The sequence below is a fragment of the Balaenoptera physalus genome, assembly GCF_965194825.1.
Source record: "Balaenoptera physalus genome assembly, chromosome: 2".
Classification (NCBI taxonomy): Eukaryota; Metazoa; Chordata; class Mammalia; order Artiodactyla; family Balaenopteridae; genus Balaenoptera; species Balaenoptera physalus.
The window spans coordinates 74,622,160-74,642,485 of NC_138883.1; the positions used below are offsets into that span (position 1 = coordinate 74,622,160).

General features: G+C 47.7%; 2 protein-coding genes across 13 annotated transcripts; both read left to right on the forward strand.

The window, feature by feature from the left end:
• The first annotated feature begins 130 nt into the window (after positions 1 to 130).
• PRMT5 (protein arginine methyltransferase 5) lies at positions 131 to 8,019 on the forward strand. 6 transcript variants are annotated; one of them, XR_014261215.1, is made up of 17 exons: positions 131 to 381; positions 1,047 to 1,165; positions 1,485 to 1,570; positions 1,738 to 1,872; positions 2,267 to 2,379; positions 2,526 to 2,575; positions 2,794 to 2,957; positions 3,732 to 3,893; positions 4,069 to 4,146; positions 4,242 to 4,300; positions 4,387 to 4,509; positions 4,596 to 4,771; positions 5,305 to 5,414; positions 5,612 to 5,950; positions 6,139 to 6,255; positions 6,593 to 6,657; positions 7,469 to 8,019. XR_014261215.1 is itself a non-coding variant. In XM_082452390.1 (17 exons), the coding sequence occupies exons 1-17, from the start codon at positions 272 to 274 to the stop codon at positions 7,619 to 7,621; spliced, it is 1,950 nt and encodes a 649-aa protein (XP_082308516.1). In that variant the 5' UTR covers positions 131 to 271; the 3' UTR covers positions 7,622 to 8,019. The 6 variants fall into 6 exon arrangements, 5 of the variants coding, with proteins under 5 accessions (XP_082308516.1, XP_082308517.1, XP_082308520.1 ...); XM_082452390.1 differs by having other exon boundaries at positions 1,047 to 1,201; positions 5,857 to 5,950; XM_082452391.1 differs by having other exon boundaries at positions 5,857 to 5,950.
• A 1,252-nt stretch (positions 8,020 to 9,271) lies between these two features.
• On the forward strand, positions 9,272 to 19,506 carry RBM23 (RNA binding motif protein 23; the record flags this gene model as incomplete). 7 transcript variants are annotated; one of them, XM_082452422.1, is made up of 15 exons in its annotated part: positions 9,281 to 9,493; positions 12,391 to 12,544; positions 13,092 to 13,167; positions 13,737 to 13,858; positions 14,362 to 14,409; positions 14,538 to 14,705; positions 14,911 to 14,964; positions 15,118 to 15,235; positions 15,332 to 15,484; positions 15,570 to 15,707; positions 16,241 to 16,306; positions 17,831 to 18,026; positions 18,114 to 18,218; positions 18,308 to 18,392; positions 18,478 to 19,506. In XM_082452422.1, the coding sequence occupies exons 3-15, from the start codon at positions 13,102 to 13,104 to the stop codon at positions 18,479 to 18,481; spliced, it is 1,323 nt and encodes a 440-aa protein (XP_082308548.1). In that variant the 5' UTR covers positions 9,281 to 9,493; positions 12,391 to 12,544; positions 13,092 to 13,101. The 7 variants fall into 7 exon arrangements, with proteins under 7 accessions (XP_082308552.1, XP_082308551.1, XP_082308550.1 ...); XM_082452423.1 differs by having other exon boundaries at positions 12,391 to 12,442; XM_082452421.1 differs by lacking the exon at positions 12,391 to 12,544 and having other exon boundaries at positions 9,284 to 9,493.
• Between the last annotated feature and the right edge of the window lie 820 nt (positions 19,507 to 20,326).

Genomic DNA, 20,326 nt, shown 5'->3' on the forward strand with positions numbered 1-20,326 from the left:
CTACGAGTACACGGAGCATTATGGGAGATTGAAGTTCGTCAAGAACCAGACCCTGAGATTGGTGACTCTTCCGGAGCCACGCCGTACGTCACTGTGCAGCCCGCGGATTGGCGGGAAGAGCCACTCCCCACCCCTCCTCCTCCAGCGCCGGAGCCGTGGAAGACGCTTTGGTTGTTAGGGAGACTCGTCCCGCCTTTTGGGGGCTTTTCTTCGGCTTTGTGATTGGCTGCTAGTGTCAGGGAATCTCGGCGTGGACAGCGCGGGGGAAAAGATGGCGGCGATGGCGGTCGGAGGTGCCAGTGGAAGTCGCGTGTCCAGCGGGAGGGACCTGAATTGCGTCCCCGAAATAGCTGACACACTGGGGGCTGTGGCCAAGCAGGGGTGAGGGCCTGGACCTCTGCGAGCGGAATGCGGGGTCCGAACTCAGGGACAGAGAGGCGCAGACCAGTCATTCCCGAGAGGCAGGGGTGAGGGGGTCGGAGTGGATATGACGAGGGCGGGGGAAACCATTAATCCTTGGAGGGGAGAAGCCTCGGGCCCTGGAGCGTGAGAGAGAGAAAAAAAAACTTGTTGGGGGCGTGGGGTCACTGAACCCCAAAGTCAGGGGAGTTATCAGGTGAACTCACACAGGGGGCGTACAGACCTCCAGGGCCATGGAGAGCGAGATTATCGTCTGAGAGTGTAAGAGTTAGGGGGCTAGGGAGAGAAGAGAAGAACCTTGAGGGGGGAAACTTGGGCAGTACTGGTGCAGATCTGGATGTGACAGTCTTGGAAAACCAGTGACAGCAGAATAGAAAGTCCACGTGGTGTGGATTTTCATCGTTTCTCTTTACTCATCTTTTCCATGGCTGTGTTCCGGGGAGAAATTGAGGCACAGTACAGCGGAAGTGATATGCCCCAAGGTGGGCTGAATTCAGCAGTCCAGTCGGATGACTGACGGCAGCTGAAAGGGTTGTGCAGAATCAAGATAGCCTAGTCCAATTGCTTGGATGTCTGGGCACTGCTGTTGTCTTTACATGACGATTCTGGGTCTGTCGCGGTTGTAGGTTTGATTTCCTCTGCATGCCTGTGTTCCACCCGCGTTTCAAGAGGGAGTTCACTCAGGAACCTGCTAAGAATCGGCCGGGCCCCCAGACACGATCAGACCTACTGCTGTCAGGAAGGGGTAGGGACCATCCCACATGCCCCTTAATTATTAGAGGCAATAACAACTTTATTTATGCTTTATCAGTGCCTTCCTTCTCTTCCTTTCTTGACTTGGCTATATTGGTTCCCCCCGGGATATAGATAACTCTTGTTCTCTCCTTGCTTACCTGCTAAAAGCCTTAGTTCCCTATTCTGCGTCAGGCTCTCCTGTCCTGTATCTGTGATAGAAAAAGTCTGTCTCATCTCTAACTCTCTAGTCCCTGTTAAGAACTAGAAATTGAATGAGTAAAGTTCTGAACCTCATTCAGTCTTTGTCTTTCTTGGGTGGGGGAGTGCAGACTGGAATACACTAATTGTGGGAAAGCTTTCTCCATGGATTCGCCCAGACTCAAAAGTGGAAAAGATCCGCAGGAACTCCGAGGCGGTAAGACTGACCTCTTCAATTAATCTTTTTAAAGATCAGGTTTGTAAACAAGCTGGATGGGGAGAGTAGTTTTTTTCCCCCTCCATAACTTAGTAAATCTAATATAATGCAGTTAAAGCTATTTGAATTGCTAGCTATTAACTTTTTCCTCTTGATCTCCCTTCCAGGCTATGTTACAGGAGCTGAATTTTGGGGCATATTTGGGTCTTCCAGCTTTCCTGCTGCCCCTAAATCAGGAAGATAACACAAACTTGGCTAGAGTTTTGACCAACCACATCCACACTGGCCACCACTCCTCCATGGTATGGCTGAGGGCCTCCTTTCCTGCTGCATATTATGGTAGTCAGGCCGTGCTAAGTATCTTCTTGTTCCTAGCCGTTCATTAAAAGGTGCATTTGGCAGAATTGAAATGTCACTACTGCCTACCCACAACTAAAAGTGGTAAGCAGAGAGTTATAAAATATATAGAATATTCAATTACTTCCAGCAACTTGTAGTGAAATAGAAGACAAGGCAGATACTTAAGGATATGCACAAGATACGTGTACACATACATATAATCACAAATTGGGAAAAGCATATAAAGAGAGTAATTTGAAATCTGGATCAAGATCTTTTTAGTTGAAGGAAGCTTTCTGGACCCAATGAGTTCAAAACAGTTCTAGGGTACAGAACCTATTTATTGTTCATGTGCAGTTCTGGATGCGGGTGCCATTGGTGGCACCGGAGGACCTGAGAGATGATATAATTGAGAATGCGCCAACTTCACACACAGAGGAGTATAGTGGAGAGGAGAAGACATGGATGTGGTATGTCTCCTTTTGCTGCTGTACCAGGGCAAAGCCTAGGGTGGAGGGAAGTACAGAGTGGAACCTGTAGGAAGGCCTCCTTGAGGTATGGTGATTGGTGGGCCATATGTATTTGACTGTATTTTTCTGTATTTGACTCTGGACAGGTGGCACAACTTCCGGACCTTGTGTGATTATAGCAAGAGGATTGCGGTGGGTAAGTCCACATATATCCTGGGATAGGTTATCATTCTCTGACCTCCTGTGACCAAAAATCAGGGGTCTCATGTACACTTGGCTGCTGGGAAGTTTTGCTACTTTCTCTGTGCCTCAGGTCTGCCTTGCTCTTAAGGAGTAGACAGATCTTGCACAAAAGAGCAAGGAAAGGCTTCTGGCCTATCAGTGATTGACAGGTCTTTCTTTTCCCTTGTGTAGCTCTCGAAATTGGTGCTGACCTCCCATCTAATCATGTCATTGATCGTTGGCTTGGGGAGCCCATCAAAGCAGCCATTCTCCCCACCAGCATTTTCCTGACCAATAAGAAGGGATTTCCTGTTCTTTCTAAGACGCACCAGAGGCTGATCTTCCGACTCCTCAAGGTGTGTAGTAGAAGGGTTCTAAAGGTGCTGCAGCTAATCCTCTTGCCTTATTCACATATGTATGATGGGGTGTTCTTTGTTGTGTTTTTTTTTTCCCCTCTGTGGGGCTCTTTTCCCCTCTAGTTTCTGGAGAGCAATTTCGGCAAAGTTGGGGGTCTTGAGAGCAAAAAGGCAAATAGCAGTAGAGGCCCCAGTAACATTTCAAAAGGAACCAGATCTCATGAGAACTTTGCAGAAAGTTTCACTCAAGAAGTTATAGCAACAGGGCTTCCCTGGTGGTGCAGTGGTTAAGAATCCGCCTGCCAATGCAGGGGACATGGGTTCGATGCCTGGTCTGGGAAGATCCCACATGCTGCAGAGCAACTAAGCCCGTGCACAACAACTACTGAGCCTGCGATCTAGAGCCCGAGAGCCACAACTACTGAAGCCTGCACCCCTAGAGCCTGTGCTCCGCAACGAGAGAAGCCACTGCAAGGAGAAGCCTGCGCACTGCAACGAGGAGCAGCCCCTGCTCCCTGCAGCTAGAGAAAGCCCGTGCGCAGCAACGAAGACCCAAGGCAGACAAAAATAAATAAATTTTTAAAAAAAAGTTATAGCAACAATCCATGGGCCCTCTTGAGCCAGGATGTTTACGTGGCATAGGAGGGCTCTTGACGCTTTTGTTGGTATTTGGTGATCTGGGCCTTATTTTATGCTAGAGTTCTTTGGCCATAAACCATAATAATATCCTCTTGGTATAAGGACTGTGTCTGATGGTCTGACTTATTCTCACAGTTGGAGGTGCAATTCATCATCACAGGCACCAACCACCACTCAGAGAAAGAGTTCTGCTCCTACCTCCAGTACTTGGAATACTTGAGCCAGAATCGACCTCCACCCAATGCCTACGAACTCTTTGCCAAGGGCTATGAAGACTACCTGCAGTCCCCACTCCAGGTGGGTCTGGAGTACACTGAGAGGAGGGAGATTGGGGGAGGAAATGTCTCTTGAGAACAGGTGCCCTAAAATCCTACCAAAGCTCAGGAGGCAGTGGGAAGGTTTTGGTATTCTGGTGCATTGTCCTTGCCAGAAACTGGCTAACTTACTTTGCCTTTTTCCTCTCATTCATCAGCCACTGATGGATAATCTGGAATCTCAGACATACGAAGTGTTTGAAAAGGACCCTATCAAATACTCTCAATACCAGCAGGTACAGTGTGGGTCCCAGATGGGGTCAAGCACAGGGCCGGGATGACCTGGGTGATGATGGCATTATAGCCATGAGGTCTTCCCTCGTTCCCCCAGGCCATCTATAAATGTCTGTTAGACCGAGTGCCAGAGGAAGAGAAGGACACCAATGTCCAGTGAGTGCTCTCCCCATGATTCCAGAGATTTTCATGCCTGCTTCTTTACATGCAGAGTCAGCTTGACTCCTCCCTCTCTTTCTTAGAGTGCTGATGGTGCTGGGAGCAGGCCGGGGGCCCCTGGTGAACGCTTCCCTGCGGGCAGCCAAGCAGGCTGACCGGCGGATAAAGCTGTACGCTGTGGAGAAGAACCCAAATGCTGTGGTGACGTGAGTAGCAACCTTTTTTGCTGGGAAGTTTGTCCCCAGTGTCAGTTTTTCTTATCTTATCCTCACTTGTATCATCTCTGTTTTAGGCTGGAGAACTGGCAGTTTGAAGAATGGGGAAGCCAGGTGACAGTAGTCTCATCGGACATGCGGGAATGGGTGGCTCCAGAGAAAGCGGATATCATTGTCAGTGAGCTTCTGGGGTCCTTCGCTGATAATGAGCTGTCACCGGAGTGCCTGGATGGAGCCCAGCACTTCCTAAAAGGTGCCTCCAGGCTGGGGTGTACTGAGTAAGGGGATTGGATTATCAACTGGGAAGGCTGGACGGGACTGGGGAGGCATGGGTGTGGCAGCAGCCTAGAGGAGGTTACAGAGTTTAGGGAAGGCAGGGCAGACTTGGGTCAGTGCCCTTAGCAAATGAAGCAATTTCTTTGAACCTCGGTATTCGTATCTGTAAAATGAGGAGAGTGGACCAGAGCAGAGACTCTTAGTCTGAGATCTGTGGACTTCCTGAGATGACATAAGTACTTTGGGCTTAGCTTTCATCAGGATCTTACAGGAAAGAAAGTTAAGAACCACTAGATTAAAATACCTTGGGTTCCTTCCAGTTTCACTCTTGTGTGACTCTAAATTAACCTAGAAGTAGAATCCCCCAGGGCAGGAGTTAGGAGCAGGTTGGCCTGGGAATGTGATAGCATGGAGCTGCCTGGGTCTATTTTGATATGGGAGGTCTGGGCTTTCAGTACAGATGCACCATTTCCATCCCTTGGGAAGTAATGTGACTCTCCCGCTCTGCAGATGATGGCGTGAGCATCCCTGGGGAGTACACCTCCTTTCTAGCTCCCATCTCCTCCTCCAAGCTGTACAATGAGGTCCGAGCCTGTCGGGAAAAGGACCGCGACCCTGAGGTAAAGAGCTACTCTCTTCTGGAGGACTTTTCTCTTTAGTCCTTTTCTTTTTCTCTGTCAGCATAAGTGTTTTCTTCCACTGGAGAAGATGAAGAGGTGAAGGAGTTGGGGATGTGGGAAAGCGATTGAAGTGAAACTATGTTTTTATCTTTTTCTTTTTTTTTAATATTTATTTATTTGGCTGCGTCGGGTCTCAGTTGCGGCACATGGTATCTTCGTTGCCGCGTGCTGGGATCTTCAGTTGCAGCATGTGGGATCTAGTTCCCTGACCAGGGATGGAACCCGGGCCCCCTGCATTGGGAGCGCAGTCTTAGGCACTGGACCATCAGGGAAGTCCCTGTGTTTTTATCTTTATCTGTGTCCCTAAAGCTTGAGCTGCATTCCCTGGGGAATTAGGTCGCTCTCGCCTGTCTTCTCCAGATCTTTTTCTCTCTCGGGACAGGCCCAGTTTGAAATGCCTTATGTGGTACGGCTGCACAATTTCCACCAGCTGTCTGCGCCCCAGCCCTGTTTTACCTTCAGCCATCCCAACAGAGGTGGGTTCCTGCATGGCTGTGCTCTGACTGGTTGGGAGAGAGCTCACCCTCCTGGTTTCCTCCCTTGCTGTCCTGAGTCTGCTCTATCTGCTCTCTATCAAGGCTCCCTCTCCTGGTTCCTGCTCATGCCTTACCAAGTTGTCTAGGGTTTCTGGCCGCTCATCACCCACACCGCTCTCCCCTGACAGATCCTATGATTGACAACAACCGCTACTGCACCTTGGAGTTTCCCGTGGAGGTGAACACAGTGCTGCATGGCTTTGCAGGCTACTTTGAGACTGTGCTTTATCAGGACATCACTCTGAGTGAGTGTTTGGGGCAGTAGATGGGGAGTATAAGACCATGCTACTTGGGCAGCGTACATACATGTTTCGGGCAGCCTATGTACATGTTTCATTTAGAGTCACAGGGAACCCAGGAATCAGTGAATGGGGATCTTTGATTACTTGCTTCTGTGTTCACAGAAGAGATTCTCCTCAATCTAGGCAAAAAGCAGAGTCATGGAGACCTCAATTTTTTTTTAATTTTTAATTTTTAAAATTTTTATTGGAGTATAGTTGTTTTCCAATGTTGTGTTAGTTTCAGGTGTACAGCAAAGTGAATCAGTTATACTCAGTTTTTTAAATTACTTTGTCCACTTAGGTATCCGTCCAGAGACTCACTCTCCTGGGATGTTTTCATGGTTTCCCATCCTCTTCCCCATTAAGGTAGGAATCACCTTTAAGGCTCCTTGGGTTAAAGAGTAACTTTTGTCATTGGTGTTCTGCCCCTTCCCTTCTCCCAGGATGATGCTTGTCTGTGACCCATGTTCTACTGCTCTCACGTGCTCTTGGATCCTGTTGTAGATGTTGGGATATGTGCAGGGGCCTTCCACCTGGCTTCCCACATCTACTCTGGCTATTCTTCTGTCCATTCTCTACCTGGAGCAAGAGTCATCTTTTAAAAACCTGAATCTGATCCTATCTCTCTCCTGCTTTTAAAACCCTTCATTGTCTCTCCACTGCCCTACGATAAGGTCTTAAATCTTTGTTAGACTTGGTGTGATCTAGTTTTCGCCTGCCTTTTCAGCCACTGTCCTTGGATTACGTTGCTTCAGTCCTATGGACCTTCTTTTGGTTCCTCTAATGCCCCATGTTCTTTCCTGCCTCGGGGTTTCACACCTTTGTCCTCTGCCTGTAAAGTTCTTGGCTCATTTCTTGACTCAGCTGACTTATCTTCCAAGTTTCATTAAACATTCTTATTGTCAGATAATTTTCCCTGACCTTGTAGACTAGGTTAGTGTTACCTTTCATAGGTGTTTTCATAGCACCCTATCCCTGTTCACAGTGTTCATCCCACTTTTGATTATTTGTTCAGTGTCTGATTGTTCATTTCTGATTATTTGTTCTGATAGACTTCAGATAAACCTCATGAGGGTTGGAACATCGTTTGATCATTTTATCTCCACACCTAGCTTAGTACATTGCCACATAAAATTCATTAGCTCCACCCTGAACCTCCATGTCTTTCTTCTTACAGCAGCCCATTACCGTGCGTGAAGGCCAGACCATCTGTGTGCGTTTCTGGCGATGCAGCAATTCCAAGAAGGTGTGGTATGAGTGGGCTGTGACAGCACCAGTCTGTTCTGCTATTCACAACCCCACAGGCCGCTCTTACACCATTGGCCTCTAGCCCTGCCTGCAGGTGTCTAGAGCCTTGGAAGCAGCTTCAGGTTCTGCTCCTGTAGCACAGAAGGTGCAGTACACCATGGGCTCTGATTTGCCTTGCCCATCAGAGAGGAGCATTTCAGTCCACTTTCCTGCCTTACGTCAAGATGGGCAAAGGATGAGAATTGCAGGGCTCACGCCACCAATCTGTGAAGACTTCAGGCCAGGGCATGAGGAATTCATGTTGGATCTGCGGCTACTCCAACAGGCACTCAGCCTCAAGTGCTCCCTGGGATAGCCCTGAGAACATGTGGATTGAACAACTTTTCAACCCTTTTCTCTGCCCATCTCTGTTCCTATTTTGATGATTTTATGTAAGGAGGAAATACAAATAAAGTGAGGTTATGGCCCTTCCTGCTCCAACTCTGCTGCCCCCTGCCTCTGCTTCTCCACCCATTACTTACACATATTCAGATCTATGCTCTTATCCAAGACTTGAAGGGGCCTAGCTTTATTTCCTATTTAAGAAGCTTAGTGGTGACTCTCGGACTCCCAATTATAGGCCTTTCTGACCAGCTACAGAGAGGTCTTGTCCGTTAGGACCTGTGATTAGGCTCTTGTCTGGGGGAGGAGGCATAGTGTTTGTTGCCATGGAGAAAGATAGGGTAGTGAGTGAAGCCAGCTTCCCTTCCACCTTCCTGAGCTGCTGTACTGCCAGCTCCTCTGTTACCTCTTGGGAGAGAAACTGGAAGTCATCCAGGCTTCGCCAGCAAGAAGCCACTTATTTTGTTTGAATAAAATCATAGGATTAGAGTTTGAAGTCCTAAAAGATAATCTAGTCCAATTCTACATTTTACAGAAAAGGAATTTGAATTGGTACAATGATATAAAGTTAGTATTCAAATCAGGACTCAACACGGTTCCTGTGACTCCATGGCCCTCTCCATGTTATAACCAGCTATCTTTCGGGCAGCTGTATTAGGCAGCTGAAGGCTCTGGGGGTTCTGGAAGACGTTGCAACGTGAGGGTGGACATCAGTTCCTTCTCTTTCTGGTTAGAGGGCTGAGTACTGCTGCACCGAGTCACCTGAGAAACTGCCTCAAGTTTACCCTTGCGGTGGGAGGTGTGTGGGGCACTGATTTGAACTGAAGGTATGTGAGCTGTAGGACCAGGCAGAAGCGGAAGAAGACAAATTTGTGACAGTCTCGTGAGATCCAAGCACTGAGGAAACGAGGCAGCGGTTGGGAGGGTTGTATGACAGAATGGGGATGTGCAGCCCAGCATCCCTCCCCACGGGAAGCAAATACAGTTGCTCTCCAGAAAGCTGTCCCAGAGAAGCCTGACGTGAGCTCCTCGGCAAATCTGAGTGGGGACGACCAAGGACGTCAGTAGCCTCCTCCGCGGTGTTCGCCTAGTCTACAGGAGAGCCGGGAGCGAGCCGGAGGATCCTTCTCTCCGGTGCTCTGCCCGGTTGCCCCGCCTTCCGCAAGTCATTTAACCAATGACAGCGCGGTAGGCGGCTACCTAAGGACGCTTCTGCTTTCCCTCAGTCTCGGAAGGATTAGCCAATCAGTGGGCACTTGATGGTTGCTAAGAGACCTTTGAGCTTGGCTCCACCCATGCTCAGGATTTTAGCCAATGAAAATCTGTACTTTGGAGTGTTGCCGCGATACCAGTGAGATTAATTCCGCCGCCTTAATGTTTCGGCGCCTGCGCAGATTGGTGAACGTTCTGGAAGACAGCGGAGCTGCCGCCATTTTGCGGGAAGAGGAGCGGCTCCGATTGTAGTGGGGCTCTTACTGCTGAGTCTCTGGAAGGGAGCCGTGCTTCGCGTCCCCCTTCACACCCAAAGGAACGGAGGGAACCGGGACCCCCCCCCCGCGGGGACCCGGAACTGGTAAGAAACCCCGAAACCGGGTCCCCCCCGAAACGTCATCTATGCGTGACGTTGTCGCACGGCGCCTCCCCCTGACGTCACAGGCAGAAAATGGCGTCAAGAGCAGAATTGGGCAAACTTTTTATTTATTTATTTTTTGGGGGGCAAACTTTTAAAATTAAAAAAATTTTTTTGTTTACTTTGATCTGGAAGTGTTCGCTACCTAACTGTAATCCATCGGCACCCTCGTGGCTACATCCTTTAGCGATGAAGATGCTGTTTCAAGGGTCCCAGTGACTTATTTCTTTCCAGGTCCCCGCAGCCCTGACATTTAGGGTGTCCCACACTGTGGAGGGAGCATCGACCCACCACGGTCTGAGAGGACATGTGGGATCCGTTTTCAGCCCCTAGTGCCACCACTCTGAGAGAGATGAGGGAATTGAGGCTGCTTCTTCAATCTTCAGTCTTTCAAAGACTCATGTTCAGTATGTTGGCCACTCTGCCCACACATCCTGTGGCGGTAGAGGAGCATAGTGGGGCCACATACGAGGCTTTGGAATCGGGACACTGGCCCTCGCAGAGATGCTGCCAGTCGGTAACTTGTAGGACCATTTTTTGAAGCGTGGCCTTGGCTTGTTACACAACATGGGGAATGATTTTATCTTTCTCATTGTTTCTGTTCTTAATTAAGCTGTCTTCAGTTTGGAGATGTTTGTGCCCAGCTCAGTTACCGGACCCAGGAGATGGCGCTACCATCACCCCTGGGACTCCAGCGTTTGGTGAATTCTGCCTGATCAGGGCTGACAGTGGTTCTTCACTCTCCTTTGCCCCCGCGGCAGTGGGGTCTTGTCTGTGCTGGCTTGGGTCTTGTCTGTGCTATGACAAGGTCCATGTAGTGCCGTGATTGTGGGCCTTTAACATAGTTTTTGGAGCAGGGTTGGAAGAAAGCACTATATTATTTTAATGTATGGGATTGAGTGGACTTTGACCCATAAGTTAGGACTCAAAGAGTTTGAAAACTCCCAACGTGAAAGGACACAGTGTTTGGTACATTCTGTTTTTAGGACATCTAGAAAGATAGACTAAACCTAGCAAGATTGCAAGTTTCAAAGTGTGCTGGTGTTATATATGTCTGTGCTTAAATAGATTCATTCATTTGTTTCTGAAGTCTGAAAACTTTATTCCATAGGAAGGGGTTCATTTGTCAACTTACATGAAAGTTTTTTTTTCGTGTTAAGTTATCCCTATGCTGTACTAGCACTCAACAAAGAGCAGTTCTTGAAGCATTTCATTTGGAGGGTTAAAGGCAGGCTGTGAAAAAGAGAAGCATTATGACACTTAGAAAAATTGTATAGATTTGGCAGCCAAAATGAATGAAAGGAACAGAGCTTGTAGATCAAAAACTTACTTTTAGAACCATTTTTTCCCACAGTAGCATATATTAAGATATATGCTGGCATATATTAAAATCAGATAGCATATATTAAAATCAGCCTGAAAAAAAAAATCAGCCTGGTTTCTAATATTTTGTAGCATATACTGTTACATGCTGAATATCTGTAAGCCACACAATAGGTGTGACTAATGGGACTGATTCTTTTGATATACGTATCAGAACATTAATTCTTCAGGTCAATGTAAATTTAAAATAGACATCTTGGTAAGCTGTGTACTTTTCTTTTTTAAATTTCCTTTAGGGTTTAAGTTATAAACCACATGAGAGAGCAGTAACCTGTTAGAATATTAGACTTAAGAGTCGGAAGACTTATGATCAAGGGTCAGCTCCTCCATTTGAGCTTTGTGACTTTGGGCAGTTCACAGAACCTCAGTTTTTTCATCTGTGCATTTTTAAAATCTTTCTTCCTTCCTTCTTTCCTTCCTCCCTTCCTCCCTCCCTCCCTTCCTTTCTGCTGTGCAGCGTCTTAGTTCAGGCACGTGGGATCTTTAATTGCGGCATATGGGCTTTTTACTTGCAGCATGCATGTGGGATCTAGTTCCTTGACCAGGGATCGAACCCGGGCCCCCTGCATTGGGAGCACGGAGTCTTACCCACTAGACCACCAAGGAAGTCCGTCATCTGTGCATTAGATCCAATATTTGCCTGTAGCATATGTTACCATTGATTGTTAAATAAATGTAAGGTGTTAGTATAAGAGATTGAGTTCACTGGTTTTTAGACACACCTATTTGATTTTGGTTTGGTTTCCATTTTAAGCCTTAAATTTGGCTCCAAGTAAGTTTTATTGGTTGGCTCTTTCCAAGAATTTTATCTCTGTAACATGTTTAGCATAGTGCCTAGCAATATTAGGTACTATAAATGATAGATATTGATATAATGATTACTCTTATTAAGTCATCAAAATAGGCTATGGACTCTGAGGGCAACCAAGACAGCATGACTGGATGGTGCATTAGCTGCTTTAAAGAGGACAAAGTTCTTGAGGATATGGAAAGTCTAATTATGATTAACCTCCTTGCATAGGAAGTATTTAGATTAGTTTTTTTTTCAGCTTTATTAAGATGTAATTGACATAAAATAAAACTGTACACATTAAAGTGTATAGTTTGATGGGTTTTGATGTGTTTTGATATGTGTTAACACCCATGAAACCATCACCCCCCAAATTCCAAAATGCCCTTTTATAATCCTTTCATCCTAGCCACTTCCCACCTATTCTTATCCTTAGGTAACCACTGGTCTGCTTTCTGTCACTACAGGTTAGTTTGCATTTTCTAGAATTTTATGTAAATGAAATCATACAGTATGTATTCTTTTTTTTAACCTGTTTCCTTCCACTCAGCATAATTATTTTGAGAGTCATCCATGTTATGTATATTGATAATTTCAGACCAGTAATTTCTGAATAATTTATCCTATTGATTTTGTTTGGTGTCTTCTGGTTTTTTTTATTTGATAGACCTGTCGTGGACAGACTTGGGAAAGACCATTGCTAGATGTGAAAGCTTGGGGTAGGCGAGAAGTCCTACTGTACCTTCCTAGACAGAAAGGCTTCAAAGTGGGACTGGTTAAGCCTGTCTTAATCATGGTCTTTCTGAGTTACCCAAACTCTGGTTGGTATTGTACAGAAAATGCTTAATGATGAATCCCCTCATTATTTATGTTGGGCGGTGGTGTGGGGAAAAGCTTAGGACAAATCTGCATTATTCTGGTATTGCTTTGTCTTGCTCCTAATTTTTAGTCATGCGTTCTTACCTTTTTATGGGAAATATGTGCCGATTTAAGTTTAAACTAATTATTTATTCAGAATTTTGAACAGTAGAATGGAGGCCGAATGTCTGTTGTAAAGTAACAGTAATTTTGAGTACCAACATTTTCTCTTCACAGGACGGGGTCTATATTGTATATCGTTTCTACCTAGATATTCAATTTTCTTCTAGACCCCTGACCTTTTCTAAGCCACAAAGCAGAACTAGTTCAGATCAGTAAGGTGCAAAAATAAATTTAGGGTAAGCAACAGCGGGTAAGGTACCTTTGAAGTTCAAGAAACAGAACTGTATATCCTGAAGTCTGTTTCTTGCAGGGGGGAGGGAATGTGGGGTGCTGGAAGGGGAGGAAAAATATAAATGAGGTTCTTATGTATTGATGTCCTCTCCTCAGATCTGCTACAATGGCGTCCGATGACTTTGATATAGTGATTGAGGCCATGCTGGAGGCTCCCTATAAAAAAGAGGAGGTAAGATTCCCCATCTCACTCTTGGAATTGGGCTGGTAAGAAAAAGCACTTGTGGATCATCAGTTTCAACGTTTTGTGAATCTTCTTTCCCTGTTCGTTTATTATGTGCAGTGGCTTTCATGAAAGGCATAATCTTTTAGTAAGCTCTGCTGGAGGCCGATACTCAAGGGCCATGCTTACCGAAAGGGCCCCAGAAACTGGGGGTCGGGGGGACATGAAGTTGCGGTGGGAACCAGTGCTTTGCTCACAGCTCTCAGTGACACAGTAGAAGGTCAGTGTATCTCAGGCACAACTCTCATTTCTCACCCTCCAGGGAAATGGGTGTTAGTGGAACAGATGTTGGGGTAGCTAAAGGTTTGACTTCAAAATCTGATTTCTTCTTTTTGGGTAGTTTCTTTCCTTCTTCTCTTATTCTTTTTGTTAGGAGGTCCAGGTGCTTAGAAACTGTTTAGATGATTGAGAGCTTCGATTTCATGAGCTTTCTTCCTTGTCCACTTCTTTCCTTGCCCAATGGAATCTGTGTGTCTGCCACCTGGTACCTTGTGTCATTTTCCTGGCGAACCCCTCAGGATGAGCAGCAAACTAACGAGGTTGAAAAGGAGAGCCCTAGTAACACCACCAACAGCACCAGCTGTACCGGCAGCAGTGGCAGTGGCACCAGTGGGAGCAGCGCCAGTGGGGAGGCAAGCAAGTGAGTGTGGCCTGAGGAAAATGGGTTGGCAACTTGAGGAAGGGAAGCAACTGTGTCCGTTATAGAGACAGCCAGAACAGGGAGGTGGTTGCTGGTAAGATTTCTGACTTTTAGTAATGGCTCCACTGGGTCATGGGAATGATGGTGACCTGGGTTAATGATCTTCTAGTCTTCGCTTGCCAGTGTAGATTTGTGGATAGACTTGTGGATCAGTCCAGGCGTTGATGTAGTATTTCACTTGAATAAAATAGCAAGAGGATCTCTGATTTGGAAACATGAGCTTTTGCTTGGTTTTGTGGGGGAAAATGGCCATTTCAGATGCCTGACAGCATTCAGGGCTCTGTGTAAACTGATGTCATGCCATTGTTGTGAACTTCTGCCATATTGTCTTCTAGACTTTGGTCTTTCACTGCTTTCTGTTTCACCCTTGCTTTAGTGTCATTTCTTATCCTTGGGAGAGATAATGAAACCTCAGTAATAAGAGTTTATGTTCTCTTTCACAGGAAGAAGAGGAGTCGGAGCCATAGTAAAAGCAGGGATAGAAAACGCAGGTCAGTCATTCTGGGGCCGCTTGGGTTTTGAGAATTATAAATGGAAAGAAACCAGGGAAAGCTGTACATTAAAGGCCAGAAAGGTTGGTTTGTTTTTTAAGGAGCTTAATAGTCATTGCCGTCCACAGTCGTAGTCGAGACCGTCATAGGCGGAGAAGCAGTCGGAGCCGGAGTCGAGATCGGCAGCGTCGTCACCGCAGCCGTAGCTGGGATCGTCGACATAGTAGTGAGTCACGAAGTCGAGACCGACGTCGTGAGGATCGTGTGCGCTACAGGAGTCCACCGCTTGCCACTGGGTATCACCTTTTGCTTATAAGATCGTCTTTGTATCGTATTTTGGGATAGGCAGGAGACCCAGTTACTGGAGGGGTGATACTCAGAATTCGCATGTGCGATGGGGTGCTGTAATCTGGTTTTCTCATGGTGGAAGACCCAGCACTGGGCCAGTGTGGATAAAGGTGGGTGACCCGGTTTTCAGTTTGGTTGTTCTCTGTTCCGTAGGCGTAGGTATGGACACAGTAAGAGTCCTCATTTCCGAGAGAAGAGCCCAGTCAGGTGAGTTGACAATGAGCACTCTTTTAGGGATTGTGAGTTATGAATAAAAAGCGGTTTGAGCCAAACCACAGGAATGTTTAGTACTTGAGGGTAGCTGAAGAATGATGACCAAGTACTGGGAGGAGGGTCTCGACGATTTTGCTCGCTCTTTAGGGAGCCAGTTGATAATCTGAGTCCTGAGGAGCGGGATGCCCGCACGGTGTTCTGTATGCAGTTAGCTGCCCGCATTCGGCCTCGAGACCTGGAGGACTTTTTCTCGGCTGTTGGCAAGGTAACCCTCTTCCCCCTCTTAGTTGTCTCTGAGAAGCCTGTCTTCTATCCATCCCCCTTTATGCCCAACTCAGGATTTCCTTTTTGCCCTGGATAGGTTCGAGATGTACGTATCATCTCAGATCGGAACTCACGTCGTTCTAAGGGCATTGCCTATGTGGAATTCTGTGAGATCCAGTCTGTGCCGCTGGCCATTGGGCTGACTGGGCAGCGGCTGCTGGGAGTGCCTATCATTGTACAGGCCTCACAGGTGAGCAGCCTGAGAAATGGACATGAGAAGATGGAGTTGATGGTGGTAGGTGTGGGACATGACCCATCATCTCCTCCTTCCGCAGGCTGAGAAAAACCGACTGGCAGCCATGGCCAGCAACCTGCAGAAGGGCAGTGGTGGACCAATGCGCCTCTTCGTGGGCTCCCTGCACTTCAATATCACCGAGGACATGCTCCGGGGCATCTTTGAGCCCTTTGGCAAAGTGAGTAGAAAGTGAGGGAAACCTCTGAAGGGAATCGGAAAAAGTGGGGAGGGCAAGTGTACCTCCTCGTTCTGTCTGACCATGATTAACCCACTGCGTGTTTCACGATGGCCATGTGGGTCCATGCTGGGCAAGTTGGGCTCCATCTGTATTCATACTGCTCAGGAGACAAATTTGGCACCATGAAATCAAATAATGGGGTCCAGATGAAGTAAGATGAGTCAGAAAAAGTGTCTGGGAAAGAGATGGGCTTTGTCTCTTTTTTAAAATGATTTGGAGAGATGTAATGGGTTGGTTAGAAAGTTAGAGGTATTTAGAACAATCGGGGTAAGGGACTTCCCTGGCGGTCCAGTGGTTAAGACTCTGTGCTTCCACTGCAGGGGGCGCAGGTTCGATCCCTGGTTGGGAAACTAAGATCCCACATGCCACATGCTGCGCATGGCCAAAAAAAAAAAAAAAGAACAGTCTGGGTAGGAAAGATCAAAGGTATGGCTTAGCCAAAAGATTATTGATTATTTTTCTCTATTCTGCAGATTGATAATATCGTCCTGATGAAGGACTCAGATACAGGCCGCTCTAAAGGTTATGGTTTTATTACGGTGAGTCTCTAGTCTTCAACTTTTTAATTTTAGTTTAGGTTTGTCCACTTGTCTGATTTTGCAGCTTAGCTTCATCCTCCTCCCATAGGAACTGTCTAAATGACCCATAAACCCTGGTGCCTGAAGCTTGGACTAACCTTCTGCCCCTTGAGATGAGTGCATTGCTTGAGATCATGGCTTTTCTCCTACACTCTGTCAGTGGCACTGGTATGGGGTGTCCAGGAGGTCAACCAGCTTCCCTGGTGCTACAGCTTGCTCTCTGGGTAATAGTAACGATTCCAGGCTGCAGCTAAGAGGTTGGGGGCATGAGGGAGGTTAGGTATGGGCCTTTATAGATGTGCTTTATAGAATTGGTATATTTTCATGATGGGGTGGGAATAAGAAGGTATGTACTTCTCTCTGGTCCTACCCAGTTTGAAGCAGTTTCCCCATTGAGAAATATCTGTATATTTAAATACCACTATAGGGAAAACAGTGAGGCCACCTAATAGTGGGCAAGTCTCACCTTTTCCTGACACTCCAACAAAATTGTTTCCAATTCCCATAACTGGTTCTTCCAGCCCCATGTGACTCCAGGCTAGGACTGGCTGCCAGCCACAAAGTCTGATAGAAGCTGATATTTTCTGGGCTCAATCCAGGCAGCATACACCCCCCCAGTTGCCTGCAGGGCAGAGGGGAGGTAGGTTGTGTTCTACCATGGGAATTGCTCATCTCAGAAGTATCTGGTAAAAGCACGCCACCTACACCACCTGCCTAGGAACTGTCAGTACCACGTGCCAGGCCCTAGAACAGATAATACCAGAGTAAATAAAGCCAGCTGTGGTGTTCATGGTGGCAAGTACCTTTTCTAGCTCCCTGTGTGACTCAGATGCAGAAAGGTTTTTGTGGGACCTTTTTGCCCTTGTGTTGCTGCCTTTTAGGTCAACACCCTTGACACATAAACAGCAGACTGGGAATCCTCTTCATGCCAGGCTGCAGCTAGTGCTGCTGCTGCAAGGGACGGGAGAGTAGAGGCCTTCTGGCCAGCGGGCCAGAGTCAGCAGCACTGGGGCGGGGTGGGAGTGGGGGGTGCAGTCTCGCTCTCAGTACCAGGGTGTGCGCCTTCCTGAGGCTGGGCTCTGGGGTTCCACGTTCCTGGTTCTTGACTAAGGACTGAAACTTACTAGTCCTGAGGGCTGAAATTAAAGCTCAGGAGCCTTGGATCTCAGCCTGTCTTACTTCCATTTGATACGCCCATTTGTGAAACAGCCTGTCAGACTGGGCTCCCTACAGATGATGCGCTGTTAGGTTCTCAGTGGAGCTGGAAGATTGAAAAGCGATTGCGCTTGAGTCAGCTGGAAAAGGTCTTTTTTAGAGAACCATTTGGGGGCATGGGGATCTTAGGTCACATTCCCTGGGAAAGAAAAGTTTGAGCCACAGTGAGCATGCAATTTTCATGGGACAGTAGGACGAGAGAGTATTAGTGGGGCTTTGAGAGCATGTCTGTGGCCAGGAGGTACCTGATATGGCCTGGGTTTCTTGTAGTTCTCTGACTCTGAGTGTGCCCGCCGGGCCCTGGAACAGTTGAATGGCTTTGAGCTTGCTGGTCGGCCTATGAGGGTTGGCCATGTGACCGAGAGACTGGATGGTGGCACAGACATCACTTTTCCTGATGGAGACCAGGAGCTGGATCTGGGATCAGCGGGTGGACGTTTGCAGCTCATGACCAAATTGGCAGAAGGTAGGGCTTCTCTGCAGAGTGAAGAACATGGGGTTGAATTTTACATCAAGGGTTAGGACTTAACCCCACCTCGTCTTTCCCTCTGAGGCTCTGGAATCCAGCTGCCGACCACCGCTGCTGCTGCCCAAGCTGCTGCCTTGCAACTGAATGGAGCAGTTCCTTTGGGGGCCCTGAACCCAGCGGCTTTGACTGGTAGACGTGGACTTGGGAAAGGCAGAGAAGGGTCGGGCCTGGAAGGCATGAATGCTCTGTGCTGACTCCCTTGTCTCTCTCTGTTCCAGCTCTGAGTCCGGCCCTGAACCTCGCCTCCCAGGCAATCGCCTCCCAGTGCTTCCAGCTTTCCAGCCTCTTTACCCCCCAAACCATGTGAGTCTCAAGGCCCAGCTCATTTCAGTGTTCACAGTTCCTTTCTTTCCTCCGGCTTCCCGTTTACATCTTCTCCATGCCACAGGTAATGAGTGGCGCAGTCCACCGCCTCCCTCTGCCTCTGGGTCCTGCCACTCCCTTCTCCACGTCTACCCTTCCATGGCCCCTTCTCTCCATTCTGTGGACCAAACCATCCCGAGGGTGTGAACATTGACGGTGGGGGAACTGGGACCCCCTCGGACACCAAGGAGAGCTCCTGCCCACCGCAGCCGCAGTGGGAATGGACCCTGGTGAGCAAAGCTGCCAGTTGAAGAGAACAGAATCTGCGCTTGCATTGAACATCTGTTTCTCTGTGTTTATCGTCTCCTGGGATGACCTTCCTTGCCCTTTCCAACCACCTCTTACTGATTCCTTGATTCCTCCCCCATTGGGAAGGCCATAGGGCATTAACTGAAGGAACTAACCGCTCTCTGCCTGCCTGTACCTTTACCCTACAATCTGTCACGGAAAACCTTTAAGACCTCTGGTCTGTGAGGACTTTGGAGTTTGAGGGAGTGAACCTTGAAAGTGCTGGCTTGCTGCTACAAGGGCCCTGGAAGATAGCACGGACATGTGCATTGGGAAGCCTGCCTTAAACCTTAGCTTGGGGCCAGAACTGCTACTGTGGGCTCAACATCTTGCTGGGAGGTGTGGGAATGATCTCTCCTGCCAGCCGTTTTGGATGTCTTAGGGGCATTCGGGAGTTCAGTGAAAGGTGGGGTACCTTTCTGTTATCTTCCATCTTCCTTTGTGTAGTTGTCCTTCCTTTGGCCCAGGGTGGGAGGATGGAGGGGAGGCTGCTTCTCTCCCCACCACTTCCATGTGCCTCTGGAGACTGTGGGCTCAAGCCCAGCTGGGCACACGTGAGTCCTTCTCACTGTATTTTATACCCTTGTGTCTGTGTACATAAATATAAATATATATATATAAACTTTGTACAAAAGGCAGGTCCCACGGTTGTGGCGGCAGCTGCCCATGTGTGTGGTCTCGGTCCAGTGGTGTGTCTGTCTGACGTTAACTTATCCTGAGCCAAAACCACGAATGGTTCTAGGGATGTAAAACATTTGTAATGCCATTGAGTTTTCTTTTCTTTATTTTAATTTTTTAAAAATCTGATCTTTAGAAAGAAAAACAGACGAAAGGCAGAAACGCCATCTGTATCTGCTTTATACTCCCATGGTCTTTATGCCCCGTGGTCTCCTTCTGTCTTTATCTTGATTATCTCCAAACCTCCCTGCCTAGTGGACAGACCTCCGGGCTCCCTCTCTCTGCCTGGGGACAGATCTTGTCTTTCCACCAGATGGCAGTGTGACGGTAGCACGTTCTGCACCTTGCTCTAAGGGTGTTTCGTGATCCTGAGGAGCTTAAGTACCAGAGAAGCCTCCTAAGCTCACCATTCTTACCTTGTTGAACTCTGTACCTGCCTTTGGACCTTTCTGTAGTGGACATCCAGTCCAATATCCAAAGGGGTTTGGGCATTATACATCAGGGCTCCCCAGGCCTTAAGTCTGCAGTTGTTCGTCCTTTCAGTCCCCCAACTCTTTCCATATGGCTCTGATAACACAGGCCTGAGACCAGTCGATGAATTCCAGGGAGCTGAGCATTCCAGGCATGGCCCTTCCAAAGGTGAGGGCACACCTTCCTCTGCCTGCTTTGTAAGGCTTAGAACAAGGGGCCAGCCCAGAGCCTGGCTCGCCAACTAGGGACCAACCAAAAGGAGAAGGTCTGAGGTTCAGGGACAGGGCTCTGTGGGCTTCCTCCATTCTTTACTGGTCTCTATGCAACAGAATGTTGAGAGTTTATTGTCACGCTAAAAATTTGGATAATTGCTGCTAGGTTTTAACTTGTCAGTTAAGACTTCTAAGCAGAGTGATGGTTTTTTAGTGGTTAGCTTA